Source organism: Folsomia candida, unplaced genomic scaffold (assembly GCF_002217175.1).
Source record: "Folsomia candida strain VU population unplaced genomic scaffold, ASM221717v1 Fcan01_Sc007, whole genome shotgun sequence".
In the NCBI taxonomy this organism is placed as follows: Eukaryota; Metazoa; Arthropoda; class Collembola; order Entomobryomorpha; family Isotomidae; genus Folsomia; species Folsomia candida.
This window is the reverse complement of record NW_019091199.1, coordinates 4,551,059-4,566,894: the sequence shown is the minus strand read 5'-3', so window position 1 is coordinate 4,566,894 and position 15,836 is coordinate 4,551,059. Positions and strand designations below refer to the sequence as shown.

General features: G+C 42.3%; 4 protein-coding genes across 4 annotated transcripts; 3 read left to right on the top strand and 1 right to left on the bottom strand.

Annotated features, from left to right (window-relative positions):
- Nucleotides 1-3,982: 3,982 nt before the first annotated feature.
- Nucleotides 3,983-4,901, top strand: LOC118436312. The gene is made up of 4 exons (XM_035854097.1): nt 3,983-4,491; nt 4,557-4,623; nt 4,682-4,719; nt 4,786-4,901. Exons 1-4 carry the CDS (start codon nt 4,307-4,309, stop codon nt 4,880-4,882), a joined length of 387 nt encoding a protein of 128 aa, XP_035709990.1. The 5' UTR covers nt 3,983-4,306; the 3' UTR covers nt 4,883-4,901.
- Nucleotides 4,902-4,972: 71 nt separating this feature from the next.
- On the top strand, nt 4,973-6,629 carry LOC118436262. The gene is made up of 3 exons (XM_035853959.1): nt 4,973-5,434; nt 5,518-5,741; nt 5,818-6,629. The coding sequence occupies exons 1-3, from the start codon at nt 4,979-4,981 to the stop codon at nt 6,278-6,280; spliced, it is 1,143 nt and encodes a 380-aa protein (XP_035709852.1). The 5' UTR covers nt 4,973-4,978; the 3' UTR covers nt 6,281-6,629.
- A 1,590-nt stretch (nt 6,630-8,219) lies between these two features.
- LOC110851764 (mitochondrial potassium channel ATP-binding subunit) lies at nt 8,220-11,489 on the bottom strand. The gene is made up of 10 exons (XM_022099658.2): nt 11,118-11,489; nt 10,841-11,044; nt 10,575-10,766; nt 10,136-10,498; nt 9,949-10,045; nt 9,334-9,835; nt 8,968-9,257; nt 8,843-8,906; nt 8,634-8,781; nt 8,220-8,555 (listed from the first exon to the last, which is right to left on the bottom strand). Exons 1-10 carry the CDS (start codon nt 11,391-11,393, stop codon nt 8,463-8,465), a joined length of 2,229 nt encoding a protein of 742 aa, XP_021955350.1. The 5' UTR covers nt 11,394-11,489; the 3' UTR covers nt 8,220-8,462.
- Nucleotides 11,490-11,604: 115 nt separating this feature from the next.
- LOC118436252 lies at nt 11,605-12,896 on the top strand. The gene is made up of 2 exons (XM_035853917.1): nt 11,605-11,876; nt 11,963-12,896. The coding sequence occupies exons 1-2, from the start codon at nt 11,647-11,649 to the stop codon at nt 12,420-12,422; spliced, it is 690 nt and encodes a 229-aa protein (XP_035709810.1). The 5' UTR covers nt 11,605-11,646; the 3' UTR covers nt 12,423-12,896.
- Nucleotides 12,897-15,836: the final 2,940 nt, after the last annotated feature.

The window sequence follows — 15,836 nt, the reverse complement described above, 5'->3', positions numbered from 1 at the left end:
CGGAATTTCTGTAATGTTACGACGTAATCCGTACGATAAAGAGGATTCATGTTTCGTAATCCTAGAATTTGACGCATGTTTTGACACCCGGAATTGTTTAGAGAGACATTAGGAATCCCGAATAGTTGATGATCAAACATGGATCGTGCATCTCTTGAGAAAGGAAAGGTAGTATGTAGCTATTTATTTTAACACGCTGAAGCAGAATCAAGTAGTGGAATGCTATGTTATAAAATTACGGTTATAGTTTACAAAATAAGATAAATACACATGAATGAATCAGAGAGGACGGGAGACTAATAAGAACGGCAAATTTTGTCCTGCATGTAATATGATTAATGTCTAAACAAGCGATTCTTAAACAAATGCCATCATTCAGGAACCCATCGTTCCAACAAATATTAGTCATTCCACTTAAGAGAATGTTTACTTTGTAACAGGAATTTTATGTACATTTCTGGGCGCATAATTGGTCCCGAAAAAACCCGGTTGAGCGAACGACGCAAAGGACAAAGTCCTTCCGAAGAAGAAGGATAAAATTAATTTTTTACCAATATTGATTGTCCATGCAGTGGTCAATGTCAATGTCGGACTCTGATACATATTGATCTAGTTGGGAATTTCATAGATATCTGACCCCGAATTATAGCCATATTTTACAGTGGTTGACATTGTTTATAGTTTTTTTCCTCGCTGTAAGAAGGCCTTGTTGAGTCAGAGTAAGGTGGGCCACTCAATTAGCTCTTAACTGGATATTAATTTGATTTATGCTTAATAGTTTTGAGCGACAAGTCCAAGGTTCCCGTGCGTACAAAATTGCTGACAAGCTGATTTGTTTGATCAATCAATTTTAAAAGAAACGTATCTCCATCAAGTTAATTTGGCTCATAATTAACCAAACCAATGACAATTAGGCAACTACACGCTGGAGATAGAGAGAGAGATGGAATTAAGGAAGGTCGAATCCATATCCGGATAAAATGAGACAACATAAAACCATGTGATTGATTCCACTCCAGTGACTGAGACAAAAACATGATCAGTCGTCACATCAGTCATCGCGTAACATGTTTCATAACTTACCTTCAATCTGAGCAGGTTGCGTAATGTCCAACTTTTTTTAATCTTGGAAAATGGGGCTCATCTCTTGATCAAACTCTTCACATATCAATTCATACATATTTCGATTCATGTTCCCAGAATCCAACCCCGTCTGGACAGAATTAGAAACAGTAGGGTTAAATACAAAAGATGCCATTATTAATTGTTTAATTAATTAATTCACTAACTGACGTTAGGTATGATGAGAATGAATTTGATCATTGTGTCGAATGGGGTTATTTGTGTATTCCTTTGTTGTGTGCGATGCTGCCACTTTGTTTGATATGCATACTCGGCTACAAAGTCAATTAGCATTTATTTGGTGGCACATAATATGTGGGAGCTGTTCTAGGTCAATGTCGTGTGGTCGGGTCTCTCTCTCTCTCCCAAAAGCCAAACAAATTCGCCAAAGAGATACAAATTCACTTTTGCCTTTGGTGGGGGTTGCAACATACTTTCGACCAAATCGTTACAAGCGGCAAACAAGGGGCTAAATTAGCCTGCCGAGTGGTTTCATGCTCACTCTTCCTTACTTATCGCATCCGATCGAGGACTGATAAGCTCAATCAAAGACAAACTCAATCAACTTTGAGCCCAAATTATAAAGCGTTTTAATGATTCTCTTGTTTCAAAGGTAATACGCAATGTGTGTTCAAATAACAATAATTGAGCTGCATCTTACCACATTTTTTGCATGTAAGTAAATACATTGTGCGTACATACATGGATTTGATTCGTGCACAAATATGTTGTGGGGATGCGGAGGAAATCTCTCCAGATCAAATTCTCATTGATTTGATTCTCTCTCGCTACTAGGCAAAGAATGCTGGGTGCCAAAGTAGGCCAGCAAACATGAGTAATTATAGAGTACAAGCACAAATTTTGATGAATATGCATTTAAATTACGCTTAAATCGTTAAACATGATTTTCCTAAATACGCACACCACCACTTTTGCATATGTGTACGTTTGAGGATACATGATTTGAGTGGTGGTGGTCATTGTGATGTTCTTTTTTGTTGTAAATTTGGTTTTGTTATTTGGAATGAGAAGGATTGGAAAGTGAAACCAGTTTGTGATTGAATATCAACAAACAGCGTGCGAAATTGTGGTGGTGTTGCAATCAATGCAGCGATTCACGCGTCTTAAGATTTGGGCTGAATGGTAAAAACTTTGCTGCACAAATCGTTCGACTTTGTTCAATACACGTCGATGAGGTATGAAATAAGTGTCCACTTCTTCATCTTCATGGGGTGACAGCAGTGGAAAATTGGAGGGGGCAAGTGCATGGGTTACTATTGTTGCACAATGTGACACTGATCTTCGCAATAGGGTCACCCATTTATTTAGCTCCCTCGATTCATACATGTGCTGCTCTTGAAATTACTTCTTTACGCTGTAATGACAGCACGGATCATCAGCGCTTTTTCCTAATTACCAATTTTAATCGAGAACTGGTCTGATCATTTGATGCATGTTCAGCTGAAAAGATGTAGCATTATGGGAAATAATCTTAATCTTAACAAAATTTGACTGATGCAAGATGTCAGATTGGTTGGCACAAAAGCTACAGATTTTTCTGAGTGGGAGTTCGTGCTGATGTCAGATTCAAATTCACACAACACCCGTTTTGTATAAAAGGGCAAAGGATTCAAAAATGCGAAAATGCGAGATAATGAGTTAGTATTATAACACTACTCTTACCGTGATAATCCTACGCACAAAGCAGGCGGTGTCTTAGGAGGCCTAATTTGGAGAATATATGTAACTCATCTATTTAACATTGATTCAAATATTGGAGCGGATAGATAAATACGCAGTTGATGGATTAATAAAAGAGTTTTTTCATTGTTCCACCTCGATCGCGAATGCAAAAGCTGGCGTGGACCAATTTTGGGAGCAGCAATGGCGTGGGGAGCGTGCGTACGAGGGGGCTACGTCAACGTCCATTCAAACAGTTGTGCCAATGGGGCAGCAGTCTTTCGGCCGGGTCAAGGGCTGTGGGATGCATCTCACTCATTCACTCACTCATCGTCAGAGAGCACTTGCACAATCAAGTCAACCTGCCTGCCTACTCGTCTAAATTCAACGAGTTTATTATTTCCATACGTCAATGTGACCCACCTTCCTTCCACTAAAAAAATGCATCCATCGAGCAGTGAGCAGAAAATTGGTGAACGACTCTTCTGAACGAGTGTCCCCTCAGACAAGATTTTACAAGGCTAGTCGTCACTGTAGAGAATGTCGCAGAATTTTTATGCTGGACTAATTTGAACGAGGATCAGCTCAATTATTAAAAAAATCTGATCGACATCTGGCAACAACTATTGATTGTTTACTCATATCACAAGACATTTTAACTAAAAGCTGCTGACTTCCACAATAAGATAACAAGTCGTACTATTTACTTATACATATACTCATCCTCAGCACATAAGTACAATTCTGGCGTGGTTGAAGAACAGTGGTTCTTAGTCGGGACATTGTTGACCACAAGCCGACGACCTTCACCTGTGACTATTTTTAGTATTTATAATGCACCATCCTTTGTGTTACGTATTTTACGAAGGAATACCAGCAGCAGGTGGAACGTGCTATGTATGCGTACATACTTCATAAATATGACTTCTGGAGATATAAAGATAACTACACGTCGTGATGGGCATGCTTTGTGCTGGCTGAGAACATCAGTACAAAAGTGACACCCAGTCAGCTAGGGAATTGGGTCAACGTCAACCCTCGCGATTGTCATGTTGCATGACTCATTCATACGTAGAAATGGGAATGGGATTGGCGTGAGAGTTGCAGCAGTGGAGATGTTATCGCCCATTGAGGATAAGTCCGCCGTGTGTAATCTTACCCTTGAAATCGACCACAATAAGGAAGACATAATAATCATAATGCGTACAGAAGCAGGTGATGATGGACACATTATGAAATTTGTGCCTATTTACAAATACATGAATAGCTATTATTGAACATACATACATACACAGCTTCATCGCCTCGGTTTACTTGCTGGTCCAAAACTACTCGAGTGAATATAAATACCGATGTACACCTTGACATAGGTGACCAATTTCCTAGGCGCACTTTCCTTTTCCAAACAATGGAGCAATTTACGCACTGAATGAATGAAATGGGACACGAGTTTTGTTTTCGTGGTGTGCATATTTGCCTTGTTTGACATATTATTTATTTGGTTATGTTGTATCTCAGATGGGTCTTTTTTCTTGTGGGGGTGGTTGCTGCGGCTCTGGCGACGGTCGAGTTTTGCTCACCGGGGAAAAGCACCACAGTTTTTAGGGTGACCCCAGAAAATTGTCCGTTCGGCGTGCTCTTCACTAGCCCCGTCTCAGCTTCGTGCCTGGTGTCCAATGACGCCGCCATGTGCGTTAATATACCCATTTTTGCCTGCTATATTTTAAGTATAACAATTCTTGGTTTTTATCCAGGTCAGATTTCTTGGTGGATGTTTGTCGAAATATCAACTTTAACTCGGGCAGTGAAATCGTTGGACAGGTAAAATTGTTACTTAGAGGTCGATGATCAACTATTTTCCGTATTTTTCTGTCCTCAGATTCACTTTATGCCCATGATTGACGGAGGGGAACGTTAGTAAGAATATAAATATTTTCCAACACACAAAATACAATTTTTAACCAGTTTGCGGAATGAATACAGTCGAAGAAACGTGTGTCGGAGTCGAGCCCGGCCAGTGCAATGTCACCGAAGCGCAGGAGATCACATTTCATCTGCTAACACCCCCGGAGGAGTTTGACAACCCCTTCATCGAGGCAAGTAGTTTCCCCTCTATTTTATCGGCCAGAGTTAACGATTCAAATTGACTAATATTCTGCAGGCACTGGAAGAAGAAATGGAACAAAATGACGAATTTGACAACATGGTCAAGGATCCGAAATTAATTGAGCAGACACGACGAATGTTCAAATTCCTGATGGACCGCACCCATGACCAAGAAATCTCATTTAATGACGATCAACACCTTCAGGAAAACCCCGAGGACAGCCAATTTGAGGAGGAGGGATCCAACCTGCTCAAGTGGAGGAAACCTCAACTCAGGCTCGTCACCCTCTTGGAAAACAGTTTCAAGATTATCAAGAAACATTGCGACCACCGTTTCGTCCCGCACAGATTTTTGAACGACGTTCTACACGGGTTTCTCTTCCTGCTCAGTGAGTCGATTCAGACCTCAGTGATGGAGGACGTTGGGCAGCAAGATTTCCAGAGTATTGCGCGTCGTCTAGAAAAGTGCTTGGCCTACGATGAGGCATTTCACCTCAATGGGACGCGGTGTCGGGCAAAGTCAAAGGTACATATGCGCAAAGGAATAAATTAAAGCGCAAGAAATATGTACGCCCATGGGTCGTCGCTACTTTAATATTGTGTGAACAGGTTGAGTTCATCAAGAAGGCGTGGGACGGGTGGGTTCCGTACTTGCAGGACGAGGAGAGAAGCTTCCGCTGGGGCACGTATGACTTGGTCGTGGACGCCGTTTGGTCTGTGCTCACCTTCACCCACGGATTATGCTACTGGACGTTTCACGAGCTGGTCAACTCTCATCACGTATTTCAACGCGTCATGGAATCGCTCTTCACACAAGAAATTTTATTTAGATGGTAAATATTGAGTTGTAAGGTTATCTATCAGTAAAAAAATTGTTTATTTTCAAGTAATTTGCCTAATTCTGCCCAGGCTGAACCCTCCTCGACTCTACAATGAAAATCTGTGGGAGCACATGTTTTCCGCGGGATCGATTAAACACACGATGCGATCTTTGGACGCGTGTGTGACGGGTGCATATTTGGACACGCCCTTCACTCATCGACTCGAAAGACCGATTCAGGAGTCGGTGGAACGCGTCACGAGGCCCAAAAGTGCTGTCATGGTCAGCAACGAGACGGTAGCGATAGCATCGTCGATAGCGACGACTGAGAGTACTCCTCCAACGCCGACCCCAACGAGGCGTCGGAGATCAGCAGCCCCTGTGGGGAGGAAGACGCTGGAGGAGAAAGGGCTCGAAGGTGGTGGTTGGTGCTTCCAAAGTTCGGATGAGAGGAAAAAGACCATCATGCGCTACATCGGACTCAACTGCGCCGCAAACACAATCATGAAGGACAAGAAGTATAAGAAGACATTGTACTGGTTGGCCGAGTAAATGTTGTAGTTAATGAGCCCCCTTGTACAGAATTACAGCCGCTAATAATTAGTTAACTCAGGTTCTCATAAATTTTGTGAATAAGCTACGGAATAAGAAATTCCAGAGACAAAAGTGTGCATTTTTAAATGACGGTCATATTTTAGCGGCTATAATTATAATGACAAAATATGACATAATGACTTGGGTAGTAATAAATAGCTTTAAATTGTACAGCATAAAAAAATAGCAAAAAAGTAACATGGAAAAATAGAATTAATTAATTCGGTATAACGATAATGCCACAATTATGTAAATATTATGTGCATAGATGATGTAAAGTTCCATTCAGAGCTCAATTATTAAATAGTGAAAGTACAAATTGAATATTTCGCAATAGCAATTTAACGAAAGTGACAAAAACAATGGTCGCACTTCGCACAATGGTTTTATTTTCATCAATCGCATTTCAAATCCATTTCTGCAATTCCCACCTGTCGCCTTGTTTCGAATAGATAGAGCAAGATGGCGATTCGAGTGGGTGTGGTCGGAGTTGTCTGTGTCGCCCTGTCCCTGTGGAGGGCAGATGGAGTGGAGGGCGTCACCCAGATGTGCAACCCCCCAGAGAGCAAGATCGTCTACCAGTTCTCCGTGGATGCCTGCCCCTTCGGAATCCTCTTTTCAGAGCCTTTGAGAGCCCTGTGCCTCCGGTCCTCATCTGACAACGACATGTGAGTTGATCTTTACGAGTGCATCAATTACTTCCATTTTAATTATGCAAATCTGTGTAGGACCACATTTTACGCGGATGTTTGTCAAAACATCAAGTATGATCCGGATACTTCAACCCAGGTTTGGAAACAGAAATCCATTCTTTGTTTTTATGCAAAAACAACTGTTTATTTTTCTTAGATTCAACTCATAACGACGCTGACGGATGGGCCACGTACGTGTGCAATGCAGAATTAACCATTATTTATAATATATAATTAGTGTAATTGAGTTAAAATCTGGTCACTGCAGTTTCGGAAATGGACTCGTGCATGGGGAACCAAACCTTCCAATGTGACGGGGCCGAGTTGAAGGAGGTGAACGGAACGGAAATCACGGAACCTGGACAAGATGCTATTTTTATGGATGAAGAAAACTTTGACGAGCCGGAAGACATTGCGACGTTAAGAAATGATTCCGCCATTTTAGACCAGACCGTGCGAATGTTCAAATTTCTCGTGGGGTTGGAAGGAGAAGGCAAGAATGTTGGTGGGTTAGAAATAGAACGTACATAAATGCAACGACAAAAAGCTCAATAATAACTGAACGAATTTTTTTAGGCAACGAAGTTGACAGCGAGAAGGACGATGAGATGTCTGGAAATGCAACCACTGTGGAAGGTCCAATTCTTCGAGTGACCCAACTCCTGACCCAAAGTTTTCAAGTGCTCAGCAAACATTGCAATGTGAGCTACGTTCCAGCCGAGTTTAGTCGAGATGTGCGACGAATGTTCCTCTTTTTGTTGCGAGAGGGGACGTTTGGTGAGTTGGAGGACGTTTCTCGTGAAGACTATCAACAGATAAAGCAGGCATTGGACCACTGCATGGAAAAAGATCCTCCTTTTCTGCTTCAAGGTCCAGCTTGTGAAACGCATGCAAATGTGGGTTTTTTGTGGGATCTAAATAATGACACAAATTGATCGCTGATCTGATAACGGGAGACAAAATTAAAGTTTCATTCGAATTGACAGGCCAAATATTTTGAGAAGAATGGGACCACTATTCCTTACACACTGGATGAATTCGCCTACATCCCGTACAAGTATGAAGTCGTCATTGACGCGACCTGGGGGGTCACAGACTTCACACACGGCTTATGCTTTGGCACATTCCGAGAAAATGTAAATTATCATCATTTATACCAACGTGCGATGGAAAGGCTATTCAACGAGCCAATCGTGTACAGATGGTGAGTGAACTTTGATTTTATTAAGAATAGTCCAATTTATTCATTTGGTCGTTTGGGGGGGGGGTTGGTTGATTTTTTTTACTATCTACGTATAAGCTAGCACTGTCTATAAATCATATGTCTTTTTGAGGAACGCTGTCTATCACACTGACTTGACTTGGTTGAGGAGGAGGAATACTTGGGTGTCTTTTTTAAATTATAAATAGATGTCTTTTTTATCCTGCCACTATTATTACAGCCTTCGTTAACTCTTTTGCACCTTTGCTTTGTACTCTTGCTGCTTCACCAGGTTGTAATACAATCCTTTCTGCTTCTTCAGGTTCGAGTGTGTTCCGAGCTGAAATTAAATACAGAGAAAAATGAGTACTATGAAATATTACTGCAACATTTGTAGAAGAAATATCGAAATGAGTACCTCTGCAACTCGCCCATCAGCAACTACCGCAATTAAGTCTGCGTTCTGGATGGTGGACAATCGGTGCGCTATAACGCACACGGTTCTGCCTCGAGAAACTGCGTCCAGGGTTTCCTGCACAATCTTTTCTGATTCTGTGTCTAACGCACTGTATTGAAAAAATATATTCACTTTCTAATTCGAAGTGTAACTGAAAGTAGAAATTTTACCTCGTCGCCTCGTCAAGAATTAAAACAGTGGGATTTTTTATTAGGGCTCGAGCGATTGCGATGCCTAATAACAGAACAGTATGTATTATTTGTTGGGTACTGAAGGTATCCATATCTAAGCTTACGCTGCTTCTGTCCTCCCGACACTGTGACTCCTCGTTCCCCCAAAAGTGTTTGAAAACCGTCCGGGAAATCCTGAATAAAGTTGTACGCGTTAGCATTCCTTGCAGCTTGATAAACTTCCTCGTCCGTTGCTTCAGGTTTTCCGTATCGAATATTTTCCATGATGGAGCCCGAGAAAAGCACGGGTTCTTGATTGATCAGACCCATCACTTCTCCTCGAAGCCAGTTGGGGTCCATCAAGTCAATTCTGTATCCATCCACAGTGATTTCACCCTTTTCCACGGGGTAGAATCTGTCGTAATAACACATATACGCATGAGAATGGCTGATTAGATTGAATATCAAATTCTAATTGTGTTGCACTGCACCCTTGTAACAAGTTGACGAGTGTCGACTTTCCCGAACCGCTTGGCCCAACAATAGCGACCACTTTTCCTTGTGGGATTTGTAAACTGAATCGCTTCAGCACGTATTCTCCATTTCTTGTTGGATATCTGAACCAAACGCTGTGAAACTCTATGTCACCCTTCACACCTTCAAGTCTGTCTCCCAACATTACAGTGTGACCCGCAGTGAGGTCGTATGGCACGGGGAGATTAATGTACTGGAAAACTCTCCCGCCGGCCCCAATGCCACGGACATATTGGCCGAAAAGTAAACTGAGGTTGGATAATGATCGTTGAATCGTTTGTGCCGCGACGAGGAATGACATAAGATCGCCAGAAGTGATGCTCTGCTCCGATATCAGTTTTCCACCAGTGTAGAGAACTGCGAGTACTACACCGTTGAGAAATAGGCTAGAGCCAGCTTGGAACACACCGATTCCAGCACCCAATTCTGTATTTAGTTTTCTCGCCTTTTCAATATCTCCTGAGGACCAGACAAAAAAGACGTATTAGTTTAACCAAAATCAAATATCTCTAACAAGCAATTTACATCATTGAAAGTGGTTGACTTGACTGTGTATTTATATAGCAGCTTACCTGAATATCTCTCCAATTCCTCGTTTTCCATTGCAAATGCCCGAACTGTTCTGATATTTGACAACGTTTCTTCGGCGTGTCCTGAGGATTTGGAAACCTAACAGAAGCAGATTTTTTTTTAAATTAAGCAACTGTGAAACTGCTGCTATGTATGTATATGTGTGTGATAAATATGAACATATATCACCTGCTCCTGTGCCCTTTTACTCAATGCGCGAAGGCCCCTGCCAAAAACGCTGCCAATTGTGATAATGACGGGAACGATGATGACGACTGTCTTGGTCATTTCCGGTGAGATCATGTAGAGCGAAATGATGCAGCCCAGTGCTTGGCTCACAGACCTCAGTCCCTGGCTTATACACTGCTTAAAGCTTGATTTAAATTCTTGAATATCGGACGTCAGTCTGCTCACAATTTCACCAGTCATGTGAGTATCGAAAAACACAATGTTTTGATTCAACATGGAAGCGAACATTCTTCGACGGAGCTCCGTCGCCACTCCTTCTCCAACTATTGATAAGCTGTAAATGTATGTGAAAGTGCAAGCGGACTGGAAATAGTAATATGCATTTGTTGATGGTAGACACCCTTGCATAGCAATATGGTTTGAGAGACAATGTACTTACTTGGAGTAAATAGAGTCCAATAAGTTTCAAGGCTGGCGTGCGAACGAGAAACTCAAAGTCTTGCTCTCTCGAGTCCATTCCTAATATGATGCCAGGTCCAGCCGAGCACATTAACTTTCGAGTGACGATATCCACCATGGCTCCAAGCAGAGATGGAATTTCAATATTTACCACAGCCACCACCAACGCGGACTGAAAATAAACACAAATCAATATCAATACTGGCAACCAGATCATCATGTTTATACAAATTGTTTAATTGTTACCCCAACAGCGACGGTCATCAGCTTCCAATAAGGTTTCAAAATATCTCCCAACTGATTCCAGTCGAATTCCGCCTTGTCACTGTCCGTTTGTCCAACGAGTTCCTCAATGTTTGCTGTTAGCGAATTGTCTTCAAGAGGTTCTCCAGGAGTCGCAATATCATTCGTGTTGTCCTCCTTGCATTCCGCTCTGAATTCTTCTCCGCCCTGAAAAATTTGTCGAAAACCAACGTCACAAACCAGTTAGAAAGAATCAACGACAAAGGACAAGAATGATCACCTCTCTCACAACTTCTGCAATAGACCCCTTCAACTTTTCCAATTTTTCGTGAATAAAATCGTCCACGTCAAACTCTTTTGTTCTTGGTTCCTGAGCAAAAAGCACGAACGGCGATCTGTGACGATAACCATCTCGTACAAAGTAACAAAAACACCCAAATCCAAGCGCTCCTGTGCCAATAAGACTTGCATTCTTTTTAGTGGCTGCGGTCAATGTGAGTGGCTTTGAAAATTTGAGCAACTTGCTTATCAGCAGACGAGACTTTAAAAATGACATGACTAACTAATACCCTAATTAAGTAACTGCAATTGAGAACCACTCACGTGCAGTAAGTGAGTGATCATGTGGAAACTTCACTTTATCCTGCAAAAAATAATAATACTACCACCGCGGCACGTGGGTTTCACTCTATGTCGTCGATGTGGTAAAAGTTGGGACAGAATCACTGTGGAGGTAACAAACTCGTTTTTTTAAATTTTCTACCAGGGCACGACCACCCCATCTGAACAGTGATGAATTTTGGAACCACATGCTGTCCGCAAACGCACGCCAAACCATGAGAAATCTGGACGTTTGCATTCAGGCCGCGTATCTCGACACGCCCTTCGTCCACAGATTGGAACGGCCCTTGATCAAATTTGAGGGTGGGCCAACACCTGCGCCAGGTGAAGAAACCGGTGGTGGTGGTGGTGGAGACGCAGCCCCACCACCGGTACCACCTCCTGCAGCCAGGAGGCGAAGACAAACAAAAGCATACATGTCTGTTGTTGACTACTTCCTTTTAAGAAATTCTATGCATTTCTTTACATTCAATTGTATTCATGTCATTTGTTGTTTTAAAATAGAGACCTTGCGAAATCGTCTTCAGAATACATGGGCGACAATTCAAACAGCATCTCAGATAATGGCACACCAGACGATGGGAATAGTACCGACGGTGTCAGAAACAAGCCAGTCATGTTAAACTCAACAGCTATTTTCAGCTTGGAACAGATTGGTTTGTCCGAGTCAGGCTGGTGTTTCCAAACGGAGGCTGAGCAACGCCTGGGTGTTCTAAACTACATAAGGACGACGTGTCCTGGCTCCCCAGCCTCGCACCAGTTTTCGCAGCTTCCTTCCAACTCGACAGGTGAGGCGGGGGACGAGGCGGGGGAGGCGCGGCCCTGGGACTACAAGGACGAAGAAGGCGATCAAGATGTCGAGTCCTCCTCCCAATCCTCTCAAAACCCAGGAAGCGAGTCTTCTGCAGATGGGGGTGTAACAAATACTGAACCACCTCCCACAACCCCAGCCACAGAGGAGTGAACGACCTTATTTCTAAAGTGTTAATTTAATTTTTAAATATATTCTGAAACTTATTAAGATTTTTTAGAGTACAACATTTCACAGAATCACGCTCATGAAATATAAATAATACCGGACGTACAGTAGTCATTAATCATGACAACAAGAAATTATTCATTATAGATCTGGAAAAAATTACACGAAAACAAATCATACCGCTAAGTTACCATCCAGTGTATAAGAAATTTCTCGTCGAAAAGAGAACAAGGTTTCGTATTTCGACAAGCTATGCATACATTGGGGTTGATATTATGTCACGATTTCCAGAAGGCCTGACATACAGACTGCTCGAAATAATTAACTACGTTAGAGGAAAACTAATTAACTATACACTGCAATTATGTAATGGATGACAGCATTACAATATATTATTAAATTGGACTACCAAGTGTAATAATAATGCAGCGTATTCCTTTCATCTCAACAGTTAGTGACACTGGGCGTGGACTTGAATAATTGATACCGTTCTTACCATACGCATCGTAGTAGTAAATAGCAAAATACTCCTTAAAACCAAACCTCTTCACTTTTCTTGCATTATTACTCCAACAAGTGACCTTTTCTACTGTCAAAACCATTCTTCGCTTGGCCATCCATTCAGAATTTTTCTTTAAAAGTGAATAAAAAACGACGCTTTGCTCTTTCAGTAATAATGGTTTTGAGCAGCGAGGATGGATTAAGGATTGCATGGATGGAGCTCATCAGCTCCTCAATTACCAAAATATTTATGGTACTTGTTACATAAACGGAGCTCCCACCCTTGCTGATACCACTCCTCGGCACACACAAAATAGTCGCTCGCCTTCTTGGAGGAATTAGCATTCTCAAGTTAATGAGGACAAACAAGGCAACATTTGAGCGCAATAATAATCGATGAGACTTTATAAACGAAGCCCGGGTGGGCCACGTCGTTATCGCGAATCTCATTTACCTATAATACCAACGAAGCAACTTTCTCCTTATCGCACAATCCCATCGACGACGACTTTATGGCCACGCAACGCCTCAAAACGATCCTAACTGATTTGAACCCATTACAAATTCATCTTACACAACGACTCCCATACGTATAGCGCTCCTCGGCGGGCTGCGTCAGGCATCGCTATTCTGGAGAAAGAATGCTCCGATATGTTTCGAAACTCACTCTGCTGGGGGTTGACCACCACTGCTGCCTGGATCGTGGACAGTACGTAAATATTTTCCCATATATTACTAGCTTCTCTGCCTCGAGTAACAGTAGCGGTTGTGAAATAAATAGAGTTGCAATACATGCAGTGCTTTCAACACCTCTGTCACTCCATAACTTTCACTCTCCTTAATCTTTTGCCAGATTGTTGCATGAAAAAGTTGGGTCGATTTGGCCCGTCCAAGGGAAAGATGCTTCGGAAGCTGGAGGAAAATCTCGACCTGCCTCCGTCCACTCCACCACGAAACGAGCCGTCAACTCTGCTGACCCCGACGATTCCCCCCTTGTTCAAGCCCTTGATTCCCTTCATTAAGCTGCAACTTTGCCTGTGCAACTACCTCGTCACAATTCCATTCGAGTGGGACGAGGACAAAAATCGCGTCCGACTGCTCAAGTCCAAAAAACACTTGAGACTTTGCAAAGCACAGATTACAATCCATGTGGCGTACACGCTCTTAATGATGGGACACTTTCTTAGCCCAGAAAATCAAAAGACTACCAAAAATGCTACAAGGATGGTTGGGTAAGCGAGGCTTCGTCTATCTCGAGGGGAAAATCATTGCGTTAAATCTTGGGAATGATTAAATTGATGTGCAGGTTGGCATTCCTTGTCTGTTTCGGCGCCACGATGCTAATGAGGCTTGCGTTTTGGCAGAGGAAGGCTGAAGTCGTGCATCTCCTCAACAACTATGTCGCTTTCGAGAACACATATTTCCCACGTGAGTCGCTAGATCAGTTTGATTAAATGGGCGTAAAGCATAAAGGCTACGATTTTTAGCATGTCGCCCCCAACTGAAGGGAGACAAAGTGTCGAAAGCACTGATGACGCTGGGTCTCCTCACCAGTGCCGGCCTGCCTGGCTTGATGTGCACAATGCTGTTCGTGAGCCCTTGTAAACCACCCCATCTGGCGTACATCCTGTTCAGCGAGGGTGTGGATGGAGAGGGGTGCGCCGTGCCGAGGTGGCCAATCCGTGTCTCATTACTCCTCTTCGACACGTGGATGTGGTGAGTGAGAAAAGCACGCTCCTTTTGGAACGGTTTTGTAATGTGTGCCTTTTGTAGGGCGAACTGTATCACACCCGCGTGCTTTTTCGCTTTCCAAGTATTTTTCCCAGGACTCAAGTGCCTCTCTTTCTACATCCAACGTTTAAACTCGTAAGTCGCATTATGAAGATCATTTTTCGTCATTCGATTTCTTTCTCCCCATAATTCGAGTTGGACTTCAAACTCTATTAACCACTTCGCCCCTATAACGACTATGTGGCGTATTTGACCTTTACACCGAATACGACCATGTGGCGTAAGTTCCCTTGGCACCGGAATACGACGATGTGTCGTATTGACCCTTGACAACGGATACGACTATGTGGCGTATTTTCCGTTCACGCCGGCCTACGACTATGTGTCGTATTCGAAAAAAAATTAGGTCATTGCCCTTCTAAGTCCAGGAAAGTATAGTTTTGAGACAATAACCCTTTTTTGGACGGGAAGATGAATTGCCTCTTCGGAATCAGTGTTATAAATGATGGCAAAAACAATTTATAGCCATGTGGCTATTTCTAGCCTATACGCCCTGTTTTGAAAATTCCTGTTTGATGGGATTTTCGTCACCTATTTCAACAGCGCTGTCCGATAAGATTAGAGAAATTGTTTCTCTCGGATTTGGAACGCACCAACGGGCGTTTTTGGCGGGAAAACTAAACGTTCGGTGAATTGTATGAAATTAATATTATAGGCTACAAATAATATTGCCAGTCGGACAAAATACGTCAAAATTAATTATTACGCATCTGGACTTGGTGAAATCTCTTTGGGCGGGAAAATTAAGCGACTGCCCGGAATTAATAGCATTTAATTTTCCCGCTTAGGTTTGAGTTCTATTCACCAAAGGCTGGCTTAGAAAAGTTGATGCTACAATTAATCACTCCCGCTGCTGTCAATTTAAACTCATTTCAAGAACTTTTGGTCTTCCCTCCCAAAGTGTGCGTAAATTTTATGCAAGCTAGATGTACAAGAAACAATTTTTACATGTTTTAGTGTAACCACTAAATTAATTATAGCCTATATAACGAATTGAAAGCAAGATTTGCGAAGTTTAATTTTCCCGCCCAAATCGGCTTTTGGGGCGCTTGAGGCGCGATAATCGATTTTTTCGAATTTACGTACTATTATGTAAGTATTACTCAA